At 39.9% G+C, this 22576-nt stretch overlaps 1 protein-coding gene across 1 annotated transcript; it reads right to left on the bottom strand.

Annotated features, from left to right (window-relative positions):
• Positions 1-7228: 7228 nt before the first annotated feature.
• LOC149451181 (modulator of macroautophagy TMEM150B-B-like) lies at positions 7229-17418 on the bottom strand. Its single transcript, XM_089690932.1, has 6 exons — positions 17354-17418; positions 15598-15657; positions 14069-14136; positions 10114-10241; positions 9209-9386; positions 7229-7422 (listed from the first exon to the last, which is right to left on the bottom strand). The coding sequence occupies exons 1-6, from the start codon at positions 17416-17418 to the stop codon at positions 7229-7231; spliced, it is 693 nt and encodes a 230-aa protein (XP_089547058.1).
• Positions 17419-22576: the final 5158 nt, after the last annotated feature.

Here is a 22576-nt window from a genome sequence, read left to right as displayed (position 1 = left end):
GAGGCTAGATTCACATTTGTGTATTGCAAGAACAGGCACAAAATGACGCGCGTTCCTGCACAGCACAAAAAAAATGCATCCCTTTTGCAGGCATGCAGCAATGTCATTAATTCTTAATGGACCCTCGCACACTGTGAATGCACGCGCTTTTCCATGTAACAAAACATATGGAATCAAAGTATGGTAATAAAGATTTAAAAATAGTCATGCTTGTCTTCTGTGAGATTTTCAAATGTAGGGCAGGCCTTTCAAATGAATGGGCTCCTCTAAATCCAACTCTCAAAAACACTAAAAACAGACATTGATTTACTTGAGCAACCCAACTGAACTTTCTGTGCTCCTGTTGACATATGTGTCAAAGTGTATGTTAACATACCATGCAATCAGATTTTCCCTTCGCTGCTTGTGTGCAGTAAGAGAGAATTAAAAGGGAAATAATGTTTGCTATAGCCAATAAGAACAGTTCTACCTTCAGATCTTTTTATACAGGAGAAGTGTATATAATATTTAATTAAAAAAGAACTGGAATTCACTGACAAAGGTACAAATTATATTTATTAGCAAAGAATTTATTTCTTGGTTGGCAATAAAGTACATTTAAACTCTTACCTTGTAAAACAACTCATTCAGTTTAAAATAGAAATGAAAGACAATATATTTATGTATACATATAAAGAAACATTATAAATACCTTTCTTTTTTATAAATGATCACATATTTTCTGTTCTCAGTTGCATGAGGAGCTCAGGGAAGACAAACAACCTCACACTGCTCTTCTCAGCGAATGGCTGTGCAGGTCAGGCATCTCAGCAGAAGTCTGGGATGATTTACTAGATGTGGAAATTACAAAATCTAGTGCAGCTGTGTTTGTGATAGCCAATCAGCTTCTAACTTTAGCTTTGATTAAAAAAACTGGAAGCTGATTGATTTTTATGCACAGCTGTACCACATTTCACAGTCTCCCGTTTTAGTAAATCAACCCCATAATTCTGTTTTCAGCAGTATAAGGAGCTCAGGTAGGAAAAACATCAGCACACTGGTCTACCCAGTGAATGGCTGTACAGGAAAGCAGTCAGGACAAGTCTGTTCACTGGAGGAGAGCAGGCCAGAAAACTGACCACTGTGCTCTCATGACTAGTGTGGTCAATTTTTAATAAGAAAGCAGAGGGACTGGCAGGAACACCAGGGATTCATACAACGGAAGCCATACAAAGAGAACAGGATACTTCTTCATACAAGTACATGGTACAGCTGGCACATATCAGTAATATGAAATGTTGGGTTTAAATATTCTTGAAAGGTAAATACATTAAAAAAACATGGCCTTAAAAGGCTAGAAAACAAAAAAATATTTTTTTTTACATAAGTTAGAAATCATTCACAACTGGACATGAAAATGTTCTTATATGTTTAGATGGTGATATTTGTATTTACATACAAGTGCATAGTCTGCTGAAGTAGAGTGCAGGCATATAGGGATTCTTAGGAATGGTCACTGTATTCGCTTTATTTGAAGATACCTATCCAGAAATCTCACATATGAGCAGCGTGATCATCTCGTCAAACGTTTCATTTTATAAGTATGAATACTGTTTTTAGTTTTGCCTTTACAGAGACCAATTCCTATGCTCATGTAAGGCAAAAAAAGGGGTCACTTTAGTCCTCTCCAGCAATACATACTCACTTTTCCTTGCTCATCTGCCGTGCTGGTTGTCTGCTGGGATTGGGGCAAAAGCCCTATGTACCATACACTAGTAGAGTTTTGTTCCATTTTTGGAACTTTTTTTTCTGTTTTTTGGGGTCAAATCCATGATTATTTTCAAATTTAGCAAAAAAGAAAGTTTGAAGGAGCAAGATGGGAATTTGTTTTCCTAAATGAATGAAATTCTAACTATGAATGTGTTTTTCGATTTGTAAAAATTGTACATGTTGTAATGTGCATGTTTAACCACTTCTGCACCATCCTATAGCAGAAATACTGCTACAGGGTGGCTTTGGTGCGCAAAATCACATACATATACGTGATTTTGCATTTCCGGCTTTGGCTGTCAATCACCGGGTCCCGGACGGATTGCCGAGTATCACCAACATGAGAGAGACCTGTGTATAAACAATACAGATCTCTCCCCTGTCAGCTACTGCAGACAGCAGAGCAATACAAAGCAGTGTGCTTACAGTGTAAAGCACACACACAGCACACAGTTAATCCTTTGATCACCCCAGATGTTAACCCCTTCCTACCCAGTGCCATTAGTACAGTGTCAGTTTTTATTAGCACTGATCACTATATTGGTATTACTGGGGATGTCAAGTTAGTTCCCCCCAGTGTTAGAATGCCGGCTGCAGTCCCGCAGTCCCCCTATAAGTCGCTGATCGCCGCCATTACTAGTGAAAAAAAAATTCCAGTATATATACACCTCCATTTGTAAATGCTATAACTTTCACGTAAACCAATTCATTTACACGTATTGGGATTTTTTTTTTAGCAAAGACGTAGCAGAATATATTTTGGCCTAAATTTATGAAGAAATATGAATTTTTAAAAAAAACTTTTACTGCATATGTTTAATAGCAAAAAGTCAAAAAAATTTTTTCTCAAAATTGTCAGTCTTTTTCTTTATAGCTTAAAAATTAAAAAATGCAGAGACAATTAAATACCACCTAAAGAAAGCTCTATTCGTGGGAAAAAAAGGATGTAAATTTCATTTGGGTGCAGAGTTGCATGACCGCGCAATTGTCAGTTAAAGAAATGCCGTGCCGTGTTGCATAAAATGGCCTGGACAGGAAGGGGGGCAAATCCTCTGGAGGGCAAGTGGTTAAGGAACAAAAGAAAACGGTTTATTATGTCTGGAAGAACAGTCACACAGCAGGTCTGGAAGAAGTTTTAAGGGCTTTCATACCAAATTAGTTGACTCAACGATGGCAGGATCCAATGCTCTGAGTAAAATGTTTGGTTTTAGTTTCTGTATGAATGTTCTACTTGTGTAGGGCTAGCATTAGTAAGCTCCATACCAACTTGTTGGAATTCACAAAGGGTTGTTTGCTTTTTTCCCATCCCTATGTGACAGCACTGCTATAATTACCAAGCATTCGGCGCTGTCAGAAGAGGGGGACTGAGTCACATGCTCACCCATACTCAGTAGTGGCAAGTACTTTACTTTGCTTCTGGCAGCCAAAGGGAGCGGAGTTAGATAAAAGAAGGGGTGAATATGTGCTGATGGTAACCCACCCAAATATTTTAGTCTTTTTTTGGAATATAATTTTTTTGTGTGCAGACATATCAAATGCTGCATATCTAGGAAGATAACACTTTGCATAGTGTATTATGAACACAATCGGGATTATTTAGGGTGCACCTAAACTTTCCCTATTTAAAGGTAAAGTAACTAATTATTATTACTATACAGGATTTATATAGCGCCAACAGTTTGCTCAGCGCTTTACAATATAACGGGAGACAATACAGTATCAATACAGTTCAATACAAGAGGGATTTGAGGGCCCTGCTCCTTGGAGCTTACAATCTAGGAGGGAGGGGCTAGTGGTACAAAAGGTAGTAACTGTGGGGGATGGACTGGTTGGAAGAGTAGAAGATTCCATTATTAGCTGAGGACAGGATAGGCTTCCCTGAAGAGAGGTTTTCAGAGATCGCCTAAAAGTGAGCAGAGTAGGCGATAGTCTGATAAATTGGGGTAGAGAGTTCCAGAGGATGGGGGAAGTCCTGGAGACGAGCATGGGAGGAGGAGACAAGGGAGCTAGAGAGTACAACGTCTTAAGAGGAGCAGAGAGTACGGTTTGGGTGATATTTAGAGACAAGATTGGTGATGTAATTTGGGGCAGAGTTATAAATGGCTTCATACGTTATTGTTAGTGTTTTGAATTTTATCCGTTGGGCAATGGGAAGCCAGTGGAGGGATTGCCAGAGAGGGGTGGCAGATACAGAACTGTTAGTAAGGTGGATGATTCTGGCAGCAGCATTCATGATAGACTGAAAAGGGGATAGCCTGCGATGAGGTAGGCCAATGAGGAGGGAGTTACAATAGTCAAGGCGAGATATAACCAGGGAGTGAATAAGTTGCTTAGTGGTTTTCGAGGTTAGGAACGATCGTATCTTGAAGATGTTGCGGAGGTGAAGTCTACAAGATTTGGACAGCGATTGGATTTGGGGCTGAAAGGACAGATGGGAGTCTAGGATTACACCTAGTACCCTGGCATGAGGGGAGGGACTGATGATTGTGTTATTGATCTTGATGGAGAATTCAGGGGAGGGGGCACGGGCTGGAGGGAATACTAAGAGCTCAGTTTTGGAAAGATTGAGTTTGAGGAAGTGGAGTGACATCCATGCCGATATGTCACTTAGTAGGTTAGTAATGCGAGAGGAGACTTAAGGGGTGAGGTGAGGGGTAGAAAGATAGATTTGTGTGTCATCAGCATAGAGATGGTACTTAAAGCCGTTGGAGTTTATCAAGTAACCAAAGAAGGAGGTGTAGAAGAGAAGCGGTCCAAGAACAGAACCTTGAGGGAACCCTACAGAAAGTGGGAGTGAAGAGGAGGAGGCAGCGTTATAGGTAACACTGAAGGAGCGCTGTGATAGGTAGGAAGAGAACCAGGAGAGCAAAGTCTCTGAGGCCAAGATAGTGGAGTTTTTTGAGGAGTAGGGTATGGTCAACCGTATCAAAAGCCGCAGAGAGGTCAAGTAGTAAGAGTACGGAGTAGTGGCCATTGGTTTTAGCAGTTAGTAGATCATCAGTGAGTTTTAGTAGGGCAGTTTCAGTGGAGTATAGAGAGCGAAAGCCAGACTGTAAAGGGTCAAGAAGGTTGTTGTCGGTGAGGTAGGAGCTCAGGCGATTGTAGACTAGGAGTTTAGAGCTAAATGGCAGCAGGGAGATGGGTCTTAAGTTGTTCAGGTTAATGGGGTCCAGGGAGGGCTTTTTAAGCATGGGAGTGATGTGCGCATGCTTTAGAGGGGAGGGGAAGGCACCAGTAGAGAGGGAAAGATTGAAGATGTGAGTGAGGGAGCATAGAATGGAAGAAGAGGGTGACCGTAGTAGTTGTGAGGGGACAGGACTAGGGGGCATTTAGTGAGACGGGCTTCTGAGAAAACCTTAGTGACCTCTTCGGTAGTAGCAAGGTCTAAAGAGGAAAGTGTTGAGGGAGGTTTAGTATGAGGTATGCTAAGTGGGATGGATGTCTGTGCAGTGGTGATGCCCCTAGGAATTGCATCAATCTTGTTTTTGAAATGATTTGCAATCTCGTGAGCAGTGAGTGAGGTACTGGGTGGAGGTGGAGAAAGTAGAGAGTTAAAAGTAGAGAAGAGACAACAAGGACTGGATGACAAGGTATTAATAAGAGTGACAAAGTAGGCTTGTTTGGCAGCATGAAGGGAGGAATTGTATGTTAAGAAAGCAGATTTATATCGGGTGAATGCTTGTTGGGATTTGGTGTTACGCCACAACTAATTAATTTAGGGCCAGTTTACACTACATGCGTGTCAGTTGCTTTTTTTCTGCATCCAAAAGGCACAGAAAGTAGGTTATATGGTTGTCAATGTCATAGTTCACATCAGTGCTTGCAGTTCCAGTGCGTTCTGGATGCAGAAAAAAACAGTAGAGCATGCTGCATTTTTCCTGCACAGAACTGTACTAGAACGTGGTAAAGTGCATGAAAAATGCACAGGAAGGCACCAAAAATGCACTGGAATGCACATGTCCCTGTTTAAATTGAAGAAAAAGATGAAGCAGAAAAAATAAAAAACACACTGGAAGGTGTAAAAAATACATAAAAAACATAAAAAACACCGGAACACACCTAAAACAGGTCAAAAATGCGCATGCAGAAATATCCGGAATGCATCTGGACTGCGTTTCTATATTGTGAACCGACCCTTAGAAGCTTGCCCACTCCTTACTTACCTTTTGTTCACTTCCCTGTCCCCTTTTCTGCTGCCAGAACAAGGTAGAAATCCATGTCTAAACTCTAGAAATTATACAATGCTAAATCTTTCACAAGGTTAGATACTCTCTCCCTGCACCCACCTTCTAGAACCCAGGCACTCAGTGCAGCATTGTTGAAGGACAGGAAACGTCTCATGCTCCCCCATACCCAGAACATTATACTTCACTCTGACAGGTGAACAAGAAGGTGTGTTGTACAGAGTTGTAAATTTAACTGTGTCTGCTGTTGAGTTTTTGAGCTCTGTAAACTGACTGGTTGCATTTGTTAGGGTACACTGAATATTTTTTCATGTTGGTTACTGTGTACAAAATTTGCACACCTTACTTTATATATGTACCTTTTCTAAGAGCAGAAAAAACCCTACAGCAAAAATATACTGTTTCTGGGCTGTGAGCCCAAAACCCACGAATCCTACTACTGCTCCTGCATTGTGAAATAAGCAGAAAGGCTGGGTCCAGGGGCGGACTGACCATTTGGAAACTCGGGACTTCCAGAGGGCCTGGGGTCAGTAGGGGTCCCCATGAGATGCCCCTGGTACTTTTTTCATAGGCTTTTTTGAGTTTGGGCAAGGCCACAGGGGCCCCATGATCCCCTATTGCCCGGGGGGCCCCATGAGTTGTCAGTCCGCCCCTGGCTGGGTCCTTGACCAAACTGTTCTGACTGACTGTAGCAGGGCAGAGTGAGGATCCAGACCTTGCTGTATTGTCTGACAGGTGTGCTTCATTGAACTGAAATAAATTACACATTTTTAGGCAGAAGCAACCATTCACATATCTGTATTATAACTGTGTAGTTATCTATTTGCCTGGAGTTTACTTTTAATAAAGCATAGAGTAAATTGGAGTTGCTGACCAAGCAATTAAAATAAACATTAATTGTTTGGTTATTCCAAGTTGATAAAATCTGATTGTCAGAAGCACTATATGATACTCAGATTAATTTTTGTGCATTCATAGATGTACAATGGAAAAAGCTTGTCTTAGAATGGGAGGGGGGTACAAATTAAAAATTCCAGAAGTCATATTATCTGATGCCCTAACACATTTTTTGTAAAAAAAAAATAGTGTTGCATTGAAATGTATGGGACACAGAAAAATCACAATAAAATACTGAAATGTGTAGAACCTCTGGTTCTGATTGAGACATGCTTTGGCTGATATCCAAATGGAATGATAATCCCAGTAAACCCCAATAGATAAATATCCCTGGGTTGCTCCAAATACAGTACAAGCCAGCAAGGCACTTTTGTTCTATATCAGGTGCATCCAAGTCATTACGTAGTCAGTGTGACAGTGGAAACTTGCATTTCATTAGGAATAGTCGTTCTTTTCTTAACGTGGAAGAAGTGTCCATCAATGTGCCAAAATTCAACAGAGAACAATCCAAACAATACAAATAGAATGATGGCCAGAATCCATTCACATATAGCAGCTACTGTTGGCTTTTTGACTGCAGCGAACGCAATCACTGTTAGTCCTTGTTAAGGAATCATAACCTTGATAATGGAAATGCACACTTGTATTCATTTTGTAAATGTTGCTAAAAACCACTTGATTGCACAGACTACATGTGGTGGACTGCTCATGGAACTGGGGGAGGACTGGAAACCTTTGGCCTGGGGGGGACTGGGAACATTTGACCTGGGGGGGAGAGAACACAACCAACAAGCCCTTTCATGTTAGGGTGGTCCTAAAGAACATGAACTATTTTGTCACATCTTTTTCACATTTCCAGTATCAGCTTCCTTTGCAACTCCTAGAATTAGGTCACATGACATTTCAGAGCAGCAAAGGAAATATGTGCTGCCTGACGCTGCCAGGAGTCATTGGTTCCTGCTGCTGTTAATCACAGCCAGTAAGGAGGGAGCAGGGGGCGGGACCTAGCCACACTCTGTGTGTCTTATGGATGCACAGAGCCAAATCTGGAGCAAGAATGCACAAGGCAGCAGGGTGGAAGGGCCAGGAGCACCAGCAGAGGACCTCAGAAATGGAGTGACAGATAGTTAAGGGAAAGAGCAGCTGTGATGATAAAGGAAAGTATGAAGTGGGAGAGAGGCATTATGAATATGTGGATTGATCTGGAATCATGGTCTTACATTTCTACACAGTTTCATTCACATACACTATATTGCCAAAAGTATTGGAACACCCCTCCAAATCATTGGATTCAGGTGTTCCAATGACCTCCATGGCCACAGGTGTATAAAACCAAGCACCTAGGCATGCAAACTGCTTCTACAAACATTTGTGAAAGAATGGGTCACTCTGAGGAGCTCAGTGAATTCAAGCATGGTACCATGATAGGTTGCCATCTGTGTAATAAGTCCATCCGTGAAATTTCCTTGCTACTAAATATCCCACAGTCAACTGTTGGTGGCATTATAACAAAGTGGAAGCAACTGGGAACAACAGCAACTCGACCACGAATTGGTTGGCCACATAAAATGACAGAGAGGGGTCAGCACATGCTGAAGTATGCAGAAGTCACCAACTGTCTGCAGAGTCAATAGCTAAAGATCTCCAAACTTTGTGTAGCCTTCAGATTAGCAAACAACAATGCATAGAGAGCTTCATGGAATGGGTTTCCATGGCCGAGCAGCTGTATCCAAGCCTTACATCACCAAGTGCAATGCAAAGCGTCGGATGCAGTGGTGTAAAGCCTGCCACCACTGGACTCTAAAGCAGTGGAGACATGTTCTCTGGAGTGACAAATCACGCTTCTCTGTCTGGCAATCTGATGGATGTGTCTGGGTTTGGTGGTTGCCAGGAGAACGGTACCTGCCTGACTGCATTGTGCCAAGTGTAAAGTTTGGTGGAGGGGGGATTATAGTGTGGGGTTGTTTTTCAGGAGTTGAGCCAGGCCTTCTTGTCTGACATTAGTGCCTGACCTCACAAATGCGCTTCTAGAAGAATGGTCAAACATTCCCATAGACACATGTCTGAACCTTGTGGACAGCCTTCCCAGAAGAATTGAAGCTGTTATAGCTGCAAAGGGAGAGTCAAATCAATATTGAACCCTAGGGACTAAGACTGGGATGCCATTAGAGTTCATGTGCGTGTAAAGTCGGGCGTCCCAATACTTTTGACACTATAGTGTAAGATAGTAGAATACAAAGTGATCTATGCAGTTATAAAACACAGTCAATCTGTGCATAGTGGATGTCTGTGAAAATACATGCCTAGGAAGCTAAATTATAATATATTTGATTGATTATCGGCATTTCCACTTAATAGCCTGATGCTTTAAAGGATACTAGTTATAATAAGTGTGGTGGTGGCGATACAGAGGATGAATCGAATTGGACCAATCCAGCATCCGCCATGTCTTGGCTTTACCTTGTAGGTTAATACTGTTTGCAACCAGAAATAAATGTTACCAATGAAAAATGCCAAGAAAGCTCCAAACAGATGTGTTTCAAGTTGATTGGATTGCTGTGAAGAAAATACATATATCATCCATATCAAAGCTTTATCATTGTTTGTATATGGCAAAACAATCCCAAATCAATTCTAAGAATGAGTCTTGTTCTTTCCTAATAAATCCTAACTATGTTCCTATGGCATACCTTCCAATTTTATGAGATGGTAAAGAGTGACACGTTACATCACAAAGTATGCAGGCAAAGGGCATGCCCCTACCATGTCTCCATTAACACTGACTCTGATGACTGAAGTGTAAAACATTATTAGTTTAACTTATTTTTTTCCAGCACTACTTTTCCTCTATTTTGGCAATTAATAAAAAATAGAATTAAATGTTAAATAAAAGGTTTAGTTCAGTAAAACACTTTTGATAGTAAAAAATATATTTTTAAACAAATCTACACATCAGTTCAATCAAGGAACACTTAAGTAGAAAGAAGGACAAAGGGATTTGGTTCAAAGAGACAGACAATTCCTCAAAATGAGGGCCAGTTGGGAGCTGTGCAGTCTGGATAGATATACCTCTAACAACACCCACTTTTGTACATCATCCACATGGTTGAAGAAATCCTGGACTATGTTAGAAATGTGGGATGGAGAATAGAATTTGACCAAAGTGGCTAGCAGCGCTAAATAGCAATAAATCACCAATACAAATACTCTCCTCTCATGGCATGCATGTGTTGATGTTTTAGGAAAAAAAAATAGCACTTTTAAAGGCTTGATGTAGACCAACCTGGAAATTGCCGACCATTGATGTTCCTAAAGCACATAACAATCCCATTGCAAGGCTGGCAGAATTTAGACGAGAATGGCAGTGATAGTCCCTGATTTGTTGAAATCGTATGACAACAATCCAGACAGCTAAGGTAAGAATAAGAACATGTTGAGGTCATTGCTTCTCTGTATGTTACACTTTCTTTCAACTATGAAAAGGTACCTATATTATACTAGTGGGGTGTGCGCAGGGCTTGTTTGTTGCATAGGAATCAGCTAGGCAAAATCTAAAAGCTAATTTTTCCTAGTCAGCACCCTGAAAGTATTGTCTTGATGTCCTCCTGAAAATCAACAGTGTACCTGATGACATGTGAATGGTGAATGTGCCTAGACACTCCTGTTCTGTTGCCTAATAGCTGTATATATGCAGTGTAAAATCATCTGAGGCTCTGTGCCCCTGACTGCTGATCTCGTGAGGTTTGATGATATCAATCCTGTTCATTTTGCTGGAGAGAAAGCTGTACCTGAAAAACTGCCATGTATTCCCTGCTCCTGCTTCATTTATGCTGTGGATCTGTGCTTGTTCAGCCTGCTCTGCTGCTTTTTGATCATTACTCCACCAGTTATCAGATCACCAGTCATTGGGCGGGGTACACCTCGGGTAAAGGTGGACACCTCCATACAGAGGAGGCAAGGAAAATTGTGTGGTAAGTTTTTGCCAATTCTGTAGGTTGTTTTTAAAAAAGTAGCTGAAAGCATTGCTAAATGCACAAAATATAACCAGATATTAATACACTGCTCAAATAAATTAAAGGAAAACTTTGAAAACACAACAGATCTCAATGGGGAAAAATATCATGCTGGATATTTATTATGATATGGACTGGATAATGTGTTAGAAATGTAAGGATGCCCCATCGTTTATTGGAAAAGAAAGTTATCAACCTACAGAGGACTGAATTCAAAGACACCCCAAAAATCAAAGTAAAAAAATGCTGCAGCAGGCTAGTTAATTTTGCTGAAAATTCAAAATGGTACTCTATAGTTTGTATGGCCCCCATGTGCATGTATGCATGCCTGACAATGTTGGGGCATGCTCCTAATGAGACGACGGATGGTGTCCTGGGGTACTTCCTCCTAGATCAGGATCAGGGCATCACTGAGCTCCTGGACAGTCTGAGGTGCAACCTGGTGGCGTCATATGGACCGAAATATGATATCCTAGAGGTGTTCTATTGGATTTAGGTCAGGCGAGTGTGGGGGCCATTCAGTGGTATCAATTTCTTCATCCTCCAGGAACTGCCTGCATACTCTTGCCACATGAGGCAGGGCAATTTCTTGCACCAGGAGGAACCCAGGACCCACTGCACAAGCAGTGGGTCTGACAATGGGTCCAAGGATTTCATCCCGATACTTAATGTCAGAGAGGGTGCCATTGTCTAGCTTGTAGGGGTCTGTGCATCCCTCCATGGATATGCCTCCCCAGACTACCACTGACCCACCATCAAAATGGTAATGCTGAATGATATTACAGGAAGGATAACTTTCTTCATGGCTTCTCCAGACCATTTTATGTCTGTCACCTGTGCTCAGGGTGAACCTGCTCTCATCTGTGAAAAGCACAGGGTGCCAGAGGCGTACCTGCCAAATCTGGTGTTCAATGGCAAATGCCAATCAAGTTCTATGGTGCCAGTCAGTGAGCACATGGCCCACTAGAGGATGCTGGGCCCTCAGGCTACCCTCATGAAGTCTGTTTCTGATTGTTGGTTAGAGACATTTACACCAATGGCCTGCTGGAGGTCTGGCACTGCTCATCCTGTTCCTCCTTCCACAAAGGAGCAGATACCGGTCCTGCTGATGGGTTAAGGACCTTCTATGGCCCTGTCAAGCTTTTCTAGAGTAACTGCCTGTCTCCCGAAATCTCCTCCATGCTCTTGAGACTGGGAGACACAGCAAACCTTCTGGCGATGGCACGTATTGATGTGCCATCCTGGAGGAGCTGGACTGTCTGTGCAACCTCTGTATGGTCCAGGTATTGCCTCATGCTACCAGTAGTGACACTGATCCTAGAAAAATGCAAAACTAGTGAAAAACAGTCAGAAAGGATAAGTAGGGAAAAAAATGTCACTAGCCTCCACCTGTAAAACCATTCCTGTTTTGGGGGTTGTCTCATTGTTGCCCATGTAGTGCACCTGTTGTTAATTTTACTAAACCAAAGCAGCTGAAACTGATTAACAACCCCCTCTGCTACTTAACTGACTAGATCACTATCTCAAGAGTTTAACTGACTTGATGCTATACTCTGATTAAAAAGTGTCCCTTTAATTTTTTTGCGCAGTGTATTTATAGGTTGCCTTCTGGGGGATCAGGAAGGATATTTTCCCACCCTGGTGCAAATCAGAGAGGGATTTTTTTGCCTTCCTCTGGATCAACTGTGGGTATAGGATTGTGTACATGGGGGTTTTCTATTTATTTATTTTTTCGGTTGGTTGAACAAAATGGACTTCTGCTTTTTTCAACCTCTCTAACTATGTAACCGGGTAACAGGGAAAAAGATCAGCTGCAGGGAGTCTGTAGGCAAGGCTGGTGACTAAGTCTTTACCCTCTGTCTGACATTTGAGGGGATAGCTTCCACAGGTTTTTTGTGAAATAAAATTACATACTCTTAGTTATGAGGAAGTTAAAAGTGTAGTATAATATATCAAATAAGTCTAAAATGTGAATTAAAGCTACCAGGATAAAGAATACAGATCTACATGCAATGTATTAAACATAGTCAACTTATATAACAACAAGTGCAATATAATAGAAATAGGGAGTTTATTCCTTGTCTAAGCTGTCATCCTCATCCCAACTCCAGGTAAGTGACTCATCTAGTAGTAAAAAAATCAGGATGACAACTCAAGAGTCTGCAACTTTAAATACAGGTCCAACGACAGTTCCCATATCTCTATTCCGATGGGGTCTTTTTTGAGCACATACTAGAGTTCAAAAATGTGTTCAATATTTTTAATTTCATATATGTCAATATTCTCATATTCTGGATTGTCCGCTTGCCGACCACCCTATAGCAGCTTTACTACTACAGGGCAGCCGCTGTGTGCAGAATCACGTATATACAGTATTCTGTATGTGATTCTGCACTTCCTGGTAGGGTGCGTGCAGCAGAAGCTGATCACTGGGGCACACAGTTAACATTTTTATCGCCCTAGATGTCTAACCCCTTCCCAGCCAGTGTCTTTAGTACAGTCGCTCATCACCACCATTATTTGTATACAAAAAAAATTCCAGTATATATATCATAGTTTATAGATGCTATTACTTCTGCACAAACCAATCAATATATGCTTATTGGGATTTTTTGTTTACCAAAAATATGTAGCAGAAAACACATCGGCCTAAATCTATGAATATAAATTTTTTTTTTTTAAATTGTTGGCCTTTTTTTGTTTGTAGAGCAAAAGATTAAAAACAAAACCCAGTGGTGATCAAATACCACCAAAAGAAAGCTCTATTTGTGGGGGAAAAATTACGTAAATTTCATTTATGTACAGCGTTGCATGATCACGCAATTGTCAGTTAAACTAATGCAGTGCTTGTATAGAAAAATTGGTCTGGTCGGGAAGAGGAGGGTAAATCTTTCGGAGGTCAAGTGGTTAATATGGATGGGGTTGAAGTTTGCCACTGTGCATGGCAGGACAGCATGTTCTACTATATCCACTGCTGTACACACGTGACATTACTTGTGTACAAATTACACATGACAACCAGGAGAATATGGAAGAACGGGAAAGGACAAATCAGTACAGCAAAGTAAAACACCAAAAAAATAGGGAACGAAATCTAAAAATATCAGAGAAATTGGGAATATCAGTTTATTGTTTTGCTTAAAAATCATAACAAAACCTCAATATAAAGTTTAAAAAATGTATTGCTGATAGAAAATATGAAAAACATAGGATGAGGTTACTTACCTATCATGGCTCCTACGTTAAGAACTTGTGCAAATATACAACTCTGGGGAGGGTATGAGCCAGATGTGCTGGACAAAAAAAAACGACTGTCAATACTCACAGATCATTTCATCTAGATGAACAATGGCATGTCAAAACTAACCTACAAAGGTCTATTTCATAAGAAACAGAACAATGTGCAAAATGCAGTACCTCAGAGCAACCAATCGTCTTTCACTGCTCTGTGTGTACAAACCAATGAAATGCACATTCTAAGTGGTTACTGCTCTTAACATATCAGTATTGCCCTTCTTTTACTTAGCTAGTCTCTTCTGAACCACTTCTGTGGCTGATCTTTGTATTAAAAACATTGAAGAGTGACGGCTGAAAAAAAAAACAAGTGGTATATCAAGTTTGCCTCATTTTATTTATTTTTATTTAATACTTTTAAATTTTTGTATATAGTATTTTTAACTGGTATTAATGGTGGAAACAAGTGCAGACAGAGAGGAGAACCATTTTAGGCCTTCTCCAGATTTTTCATAAAGAGTGATCATCATTTGATCTGGTTTTCAAGGCATCACAAATGTCTGTGTTACCTATTGTGAAATGTCTGTCTGTAGCACTTTGAACACTGGGGTTGTGAATTATGAATATTTATATTTAGGAACAAAACTTAAAGAATGTACATCCAACATTTCATATTCCTGAAAGATGCCTGCTGTGCCATGTACTTATATGAAAAAGTATCCTGTTCTCTTTGTATTGCTTCCTTTGTGTTAAATCCCTGGTGTTCCTGCCAGTCCTTTTGGTTTCCTATTAGAGACTGACTACAACAGGCATGATAGCACAGCGTGGTCAGTTTTCTAATTGTGCTGAGAACTCAGCCTGCTCTCCTCCAATGATCAGACTTGTGCTAACACACACCCCCTGCACAGCCATTCACTGGGAAGATTAGAGTGCTGTTGTTTCTCCTCCCTTAGCTCTTACGCAGCTGAGAACAGAGGGTATGTGATCACTTATAAAAAAAGGGAAACAAGGTATTTATATTGTTTTTTTATATGTATAAACAAATGTTTTGCCTTTCATTTCTACTTTAAACTGAATGGGTTGTTTTGCAAGGTAAAAGTGCACATATACTTTAAGTGCAAAAGCTTTGATTAAGGGGAGACATTGTATTTTGTTTTTGTGTAGTAAGCCTAGTTCTCCTTTAGTGATTTCTCAGCTTTAGCAGTCTATTTCCTTTTTCATCACACAAATGCAATCCGATATTTTGTGGTTGCTGCAGGTTACGTTTTTCAGTGTTCTACAGTATATTATTAAGAGCAATCTCTCATTAAGCCAAAAAGTTGAATTTGTCAGAAGAAAGCTTCCACTACCTAACTTCCAGGCTGTATAATAAGTTCCAGGACAAACAATTCAAACCCACAGAAATGTTGAACATGTGCTTCTCTGCTCTGGAGCTAGTATACAACATATGAGTGATGAAAACAGATTGTATTTAAATAAAACTCCATATATACAGTAGTATATACCACAATGTAACCCACCTGATGTATGGAAAGCCCTCTGAGATGTTGACTGATCCATTATTCACTGACATTGCATACCTGAAAAAGAATAAATTATAACAATAAGTATAACCTGTGACCTGATGAGCAATTCCTTCAATCAGTCCCAGAAATCCACCAGGTTCTAATTCCCACATTCAGATTTCTTTTAACACAAAAAGCTCTTTTTGAAAATCACCCTTCTCTCCTGCAATACGCACTTCATTAGGAATGTTTAGTAAAATAATCTAAGTTTCCTTTTTTCTAAGCCCTATCAAAGGTTAACAGATTCAGCCCCGTGTGAATAGAACTCAGCAGACGTTCATAATAGTAACAAGACTGCGGGATTGTTCGGGGTTTGTATGGTTCACTTCTCATGCTTTCAGTGTTAATTACCTTGTTCAGGTAATAAGGAGCCTCATAATTGCAATGTTTTAACTGTAACCACAGCAAGTACAATTGTTTCTTCATTTTTAAAAGGAAAAAAGAAATACAAATTGGGCAGATTGGTTAAGTTTCACTGATACATGCACATCAGTCATATTCAGATTAGTTTTCCAACCTGGAAGACTGATTGACTCTAGACATCACCTGTTGATCCACCACATTTCTTTTGGATTTTTGGGTAGGTGGGGCTTCTTAGCAGCTGTGGTGTTTCTGGAGGACCATAAGCAGGTCAGTTGTTTCCAGGCCAACAAAACCAATGGAGGTGCAAATTCCAATGATATCAGTGGTTTTTAGGGGCTGAAGTCCACAGGCAGCTGTAAAGATGACAAAGGCTTCCCTGGTCTGATAATTCTAATTGTTTGGCTTTAATTTTGATTCTTTGATTTCAAAGACAGTTACTGTAACTTCATAGGCACTGATCCAGAACCAGTATGCAGCAAGTGAAGTCAGAACGATGACAGAATTCCTGGTATGTATACTTTTTCTGGATTAGTGACTTTGAAAGTACTGAAGGTAATGAATTATAGACAAGAGAGGAGTATTTTACCTGCCATAAGTTTAGTTGATACAGCCGATTGGTAGAGGTCTAAGGGCTGGTTCACACCAGCCGCCGCATTGCAATGCAATGGTTGTCTGCTGTTGAGTGGAGCAGAGTTGAGTGCAGTGATGATTCGCTGAGCTTAATGCATTGCATTGTTTCCTTTTTTTTTCTAAAGGAACTTTATCGAGATGATGCAGAGACATGTAGTACTCTTTTGCAGCGCACTGTGCCCACACAGCCCCGCAATGCAGTGGTGTTATCCGGGCACATAAGAGAGGCATTTTGCCTTGTCCATGCATTGGGATTACACTCAAATAGCCACCCAATGCAGTCCCACTTTTAAATGCAAAAACCCTTTTAAAGTAATTTTGTATTCCATTTTAAACTTTAAAAATCTTGCCTAATCTTGACAGATGGCCAGACCTTGTAGTAACAAATGTTTCACTTTGTTGGGGATTCTGGCTTTCCCCTACTTCTTGGCTAAGACCTGACAATCTCCATTATATGGTGTCAGTGGTCAGTATGACCATCCATTGTGGATAGGTAGTTGGTAAACTTTTAACGTGAAACCATAACAAGCTAGGTCCCAGAAACAAGGTGAAGCTAAATGAGAGAGTGGAACAGAAGATGATTTTCTAGCTAAAGGTAATATCAGGCATACTAAATCATATGCTTTTAGGTAGAACTTTTATGTTTAAAAATTTCACTTTAAGCTCAGCAAATATTAAATTGTATTATTTATTCTGCAGGATGTAATCATCAACTTACACTATCCATATCCCAGCCGTTGCCCATACTGTCAGGAAAATCGGCAAAAGAGCCCATGCCCACATAATTTACAATCTAGAAATAAAGTGATTAAAGTTACTGATAGAAAGTCAATAAAAATGTAACATTAAATACACCCTATTTGGTATGAACACAGGTATGGTGACATGGCATACTCATAAAAAGTGTATTACCTGTTAAATAAATATTAGATAAAGTTGACTTTGACCCAACATTAGTGATTCCTACAGACAAGTACTGAGAAAAATACCTGGTTATATTTATACGAAATGTGATCAATAATCAATTCACTCAGTCTCACACATACAACAATGGGTTGCAAGCTCACACATAAACAGAAATATACAATAATAAAAACCTAATATACAAGAAACCTGTATACATAGGAAATAATCCTATATCAAAGTGAGTTTATAAAGAAATCTAAATACAGTCCCATAAAGGAGTCCGTGATAACAGATACATTCAAACTTCTATGGTTGTAGCACCACTCTTCCACAAAATGCCAAACACATTTCACCCAGTGTATCGTGAGTCTGCTCCCCTCAATAATTGACCTCAAAGCTGGTTTTGATGGATGAGTATCTTCTTTCATATTATACATTTTGCCATGTAGTTTTTCAGTCTACATTTTAGCTCATTGTTCGTATAAATATATCAATCCATAAATAGTGCAGCGCTACCCCAATAATGCTACCCAAATAAAAAAAATAACTCTTAATATCACAAAGTTAGTGTATTGTTGAAGTCAGCTGGTGAACTACTTCCTTCTACTTCTACTTCCTTCTACTGGTTTTCCCTAAATACCAAATTCAGAATGAATAATGGAGGAGTTTTCAACAGGACAATAGAGGCTGAGGCTTTTTACAACCTGGTGATCTTGACAGTCATACTTCCTCTCCTAGGGTAGCAACCAGAGGCGGACTGGAAACTCATGGTGCCCCCGGGAAATAGGGGATCATGGGGCCCCTGCGTCCTCGCCCACACTCAAACCACACCCAAAACAGCCTTTGAAAGGTACCAGGGGCATCTCATGGGGCCCCCTACTGTCCCCGGGCCCTCGGGCAGTGCCCAAGTGCTGGAATGGTCAGTCTGCCCCTGGTAGCAACATTACTGTATCCATAGAGAAGCAGCTTTTTCACCCTAGGGAAAGACTGCAGAATTCCCTCCAGTCATCTTCTCCATAACATAGGTTCATGCTCATATGGTTTATTGAGGATCTATGTCAGAGGAATAAAGATGGAAGACAAACCTGAATGACGTACCCTCATATGGGAAAAGCTGTATAGAAATCTTAGGGAGCTTTGAGGACAATTACCGGGGCGAGCAGACTCACATTTCAGCGGGTGAAGTATGTTTGGCACTTTGTGGAAGAGGGAAGGTCACTACCATAGAAGAATTCATTTTTCTTGTTATCGCAGACTCTTTTATGGGACTGTATTTAGGTGTCTTTAAAAACTCATTTTGATATAGAATTTTTTCCTATATATATAAATTTCTTGCATTTTAGTTATTCATTATGATATGTTTTCGGGGGCTGTGTAAGTATTTTCTAACTTTGTCACATTAGGAGTTATTTTTTTCAATTAGGTAGCTTTATTGGGGGTAGTGCTGCACTAATGTATGGACTGATATATTTAAAAGAAAACTGAGCTAAAAACAGACTGAAAAACTACATTGCAAAATGTATAATATGAAAGAAGACGCTCATCTATCAAAACTAGCCATTAAAAAAAACTAAGAAAAACACATTTGTATTGACATAACTTTAAACCTGATCCAGAGGAAGGCAAAAAACTCATATAATACACAGTTCAAATTGCTACAGCTGGGACAGAATCCCTTCCTGACCCCAAAAGCAGTCAATAACTCCCTGGATCAACAATCTACAATGTTATCTCATTAATATTAGTGTATTAATAGGCATTTTTATTTCTTGAATTTAAAAACACATCCAGTACTTTTTGAAGCAATCTCTACAGTTGGCTAAAATCAGCTAGTGTGAAGATTATTCCAGGGTCTTGCAGATCTTCAGAAAGTAATCCCAAAAGTCAACCTATAGGTACGCCGCTTAGAACCTTGATCATTTGGTGTATGAATCTTTAATCACAACTCTTTGAATATGGCCTACATGGTCATTTTCTACCTATGTATTGATTTAATTGATCCAAGCCTATAAATATTAACTTACACATTATCAGGTGGATTAGTGCAAAATAGACTTTAGCTATCTCTTTGTAGGCTCTGCCTACTTCTTTATCAAAAGAAAATAGATTCGTTTAGCAACGTCATGTCTTACATGAATCTATGCTGGCTATTAAGAACAGTACGGTAGCTTATTGATCAGCATGTATGCCTTGTAGTCCTCAGTCCTTGCATGTGTTTACCATGGCTTTACCCTAATGTGGGACTGGTGACTTCAAGAAAAATGATGTAAATGTATGTGCAGAAGGATGGGCGCATACAGCTATTCACTTATATGACAGGGTGTATATGCCACCTTCAGCTCCGCCAGCCTGGAAAAGTGCCCGAAAAGATATGCTTAAGAACTTTGGAGGTAGCAAACATCTGTGTGCATGAGGCTTCATTTTGTCTAATAGCTTTCAGAATACATTAAAGGTGAACCACATTAACAGGAAAACAGACTTGAAGTTCACCTCTCAAAGAGAAATATGATTCCTGCTATCGCTAACCTCTCTTTCCAAAATTACTGGTTCCCTGATTGTGTTACTGATGTTTTGCCTTCACGAGTATATAGGTAAGGAATTCCAATTTTTCTCTGATTTTCATTTGCTACATGCTTGTTCCAGATCTATAAATTTTAAATATTGATGCCAGACACAGCTAGGCAGTGTTATTTTTTAGGAGCCCAACAATGGCAGATCACATACTGTAATTCTAACAGGTGTACTTAAAGTGGATCTGCACTGCATCTGAACACCACAAACCAAAAATGCTATTTAATTCATTTTTAATATACAAAGCAAACTCCACATCCATGTCTACATGCTTTATTTTGTTGAGAAATCATTTTGAGAACATTCTCCCCCCCCCCGCATTTCTGGCAGTCACCATCTTAAGTAAGGGCAGATGATTCATGCATCATTTACTTCCTGGAATCCATCTGCCCTTAGCTCAGGCATATGCTGAGCTGAGAACCCTCCCCTCCTGAAAACTGCTGGGATTTATGACATCGTTGCCTCAGCATGGAAACCAGGAAATAGTTTGTGATCAGTACTGCTTGGACCTGAAGAAGGGGACATTCCCCGAAAGCTTGTCGTCAAAATTGTATGTTAGTGCAGATAAAAAAAGTAAAAAATTGTTTCAGAAACAGTTACATAGTTAGCCTGGCTGACAAAAGACAAACGTCCATCCAGTTCAACCATTAAAAAAAAATAAAAAAAAGTTATAATTCTACACCCACAGTTGATCCAGATGAACGCAAAACAAACCCAGCAAAGCATGATCCAATTTGCTCCTACAGGTGAAACAAATCCTTCCTGATCCCCTGAGAGGCAATCGGATATTCCCTGGATCAACTTTACCTATAAATGTTAGTATCCAGTTATATTTTGTGTATCTAAAGAAAGTTTAAAACTAGTAAATATGATATACTTTCCTATCTATTTACTAAAGCTAGCAGTATAAGGATTAAAACTAGTCCATGTTGATTACATTGAGTTAGTCCATGAGTACATTGAGTTAGGCTTCTTATATGTTTATCTGCTGTCATTTATAACTTCCCTCTTGTATCCAGTAAAATGTTCATCTTTATAACTGTCCTTCCTGCCCATCCTTAGATGTTGTGGCTGTATTTGTTTTCTTTTTTAGGATTTGTTTCCTTTATTATGACCTAGTGAACAAGCCAGTAAATTTGTTTTTACAATTTTATTTTTACATATTGTAACCTGTGCAGTACAGCATTACCATATAACTGCGATGTAATGGTGATCAGGGACACTGACTGGTGACAGTAAAAACATTTTTTTTTCAATTTTGTAAAATATTTTTTTTCATTTTTATAACTTTTTTTTTAATTACTGTGACCAGAGCAATACAGTGTTACCAGTAACACTGTACTACTCTGGAGAAGTGATCAGGATTTTTTTTAAACACTTTGGTGTCCTTTTATGAAATGATCCTAAGGATCGTTGCTGATCTCAGGTCATTAGTGGTTTAGGAAACAGAGATGATCAGCAGAAAACATGTTCTCCGCTGATCATCTCAGCACACAGAGAATCTGTCAGAAATGGCCAGTGTATAAAGGAGCGATGTCAGCCCTTCACTGGCGATCTGTGTGAAAATTCTCCCTCCAGATTCTCTAGCCCAGTGGTGGAAAATCGGGGGAGCCGAAAATGAAGCAGCGGTAACTTACCGCTGCTTAGTAAACTGTTTGTTTGACTGATCTCTTACTGTAACAGCAGCCGTTTTCTAGAGTTCAAAGCATTTGTAGTTCGCTTCTCTCCTCATTAGGAAAAGCGATCTACATCGTTTCATGAACAGCCATTCAGAGAACTGTCTCCTCTGAGAATGCCAGAGAACTGAGCAGCGGTCATTTATTGCTGCATGATAAAAGGACACCTTTGATTGCTTGTACCAGTGAATTTCACTGTTACTGTATAAGCAACCATTTCTACTGGATGAAATCGATTAATTCAGTGATTACTATTGTGGTTAGATTCTAACCTGGAACAAGTGTGCAGCATTGTCCTTTGCAGTAAACGTGAAACTCCTCAACTGCGTACAGTAGTATTTCTTGGTAAGAAATGTGTTAAACTATGAGTAGCACAAATTGCTACATTTGTACAACTAATCTCAGCTAATACAAAGTGTGGCTCAGGTAAGGTATCTTCAATGCCTAGAGTAGAGTTTCTTAATCAGGGTTCCTCCAGAGGTTGCTAAGGGTTCCTGCCTCTCAGGTAAGTCCCCACTGACACCAATAATCATTTTAGCTATCTGTAATGGGGTAATTCTTCCCAATGACCACAAGTATAAGGAACAGTCTTCCTGTAGCACTACCCCTTAGGAGTCGCTAGAGATTTGGGTCCCCCTATAATCCTGCACAGCTAGGCAACATGCATCGTCCACAGACTTGCATTCCAGAGTCAGTAAAACAGTCCTTGAGCTTGTTTGTTTATGTTTTATTAGGGGAATTGAACTTGGATGGGGTAAGGGGTGTATGGGATGCCCAGGGGAACTGCA

Source organism: Staurois parvus, unplaced genomic scaffold, assembly GCF_062004578.1.
Source record: "Staurois parvus isolate SC_StPar_1 unplaced genomic scaffold, SC_StPar_1.0 ptg000548l, whole genome shotgun sequence".
Lineage (NCBI taxonomy): Eukaryota > Metazoa > Chordata > Amphibia > Anura > Ranidae > Staurois > Staurois parvus.
Note: the sequence above shows the minus strand (reverse complement) of the source record. Positions and strands in the feature narration are given on the sequence as shown.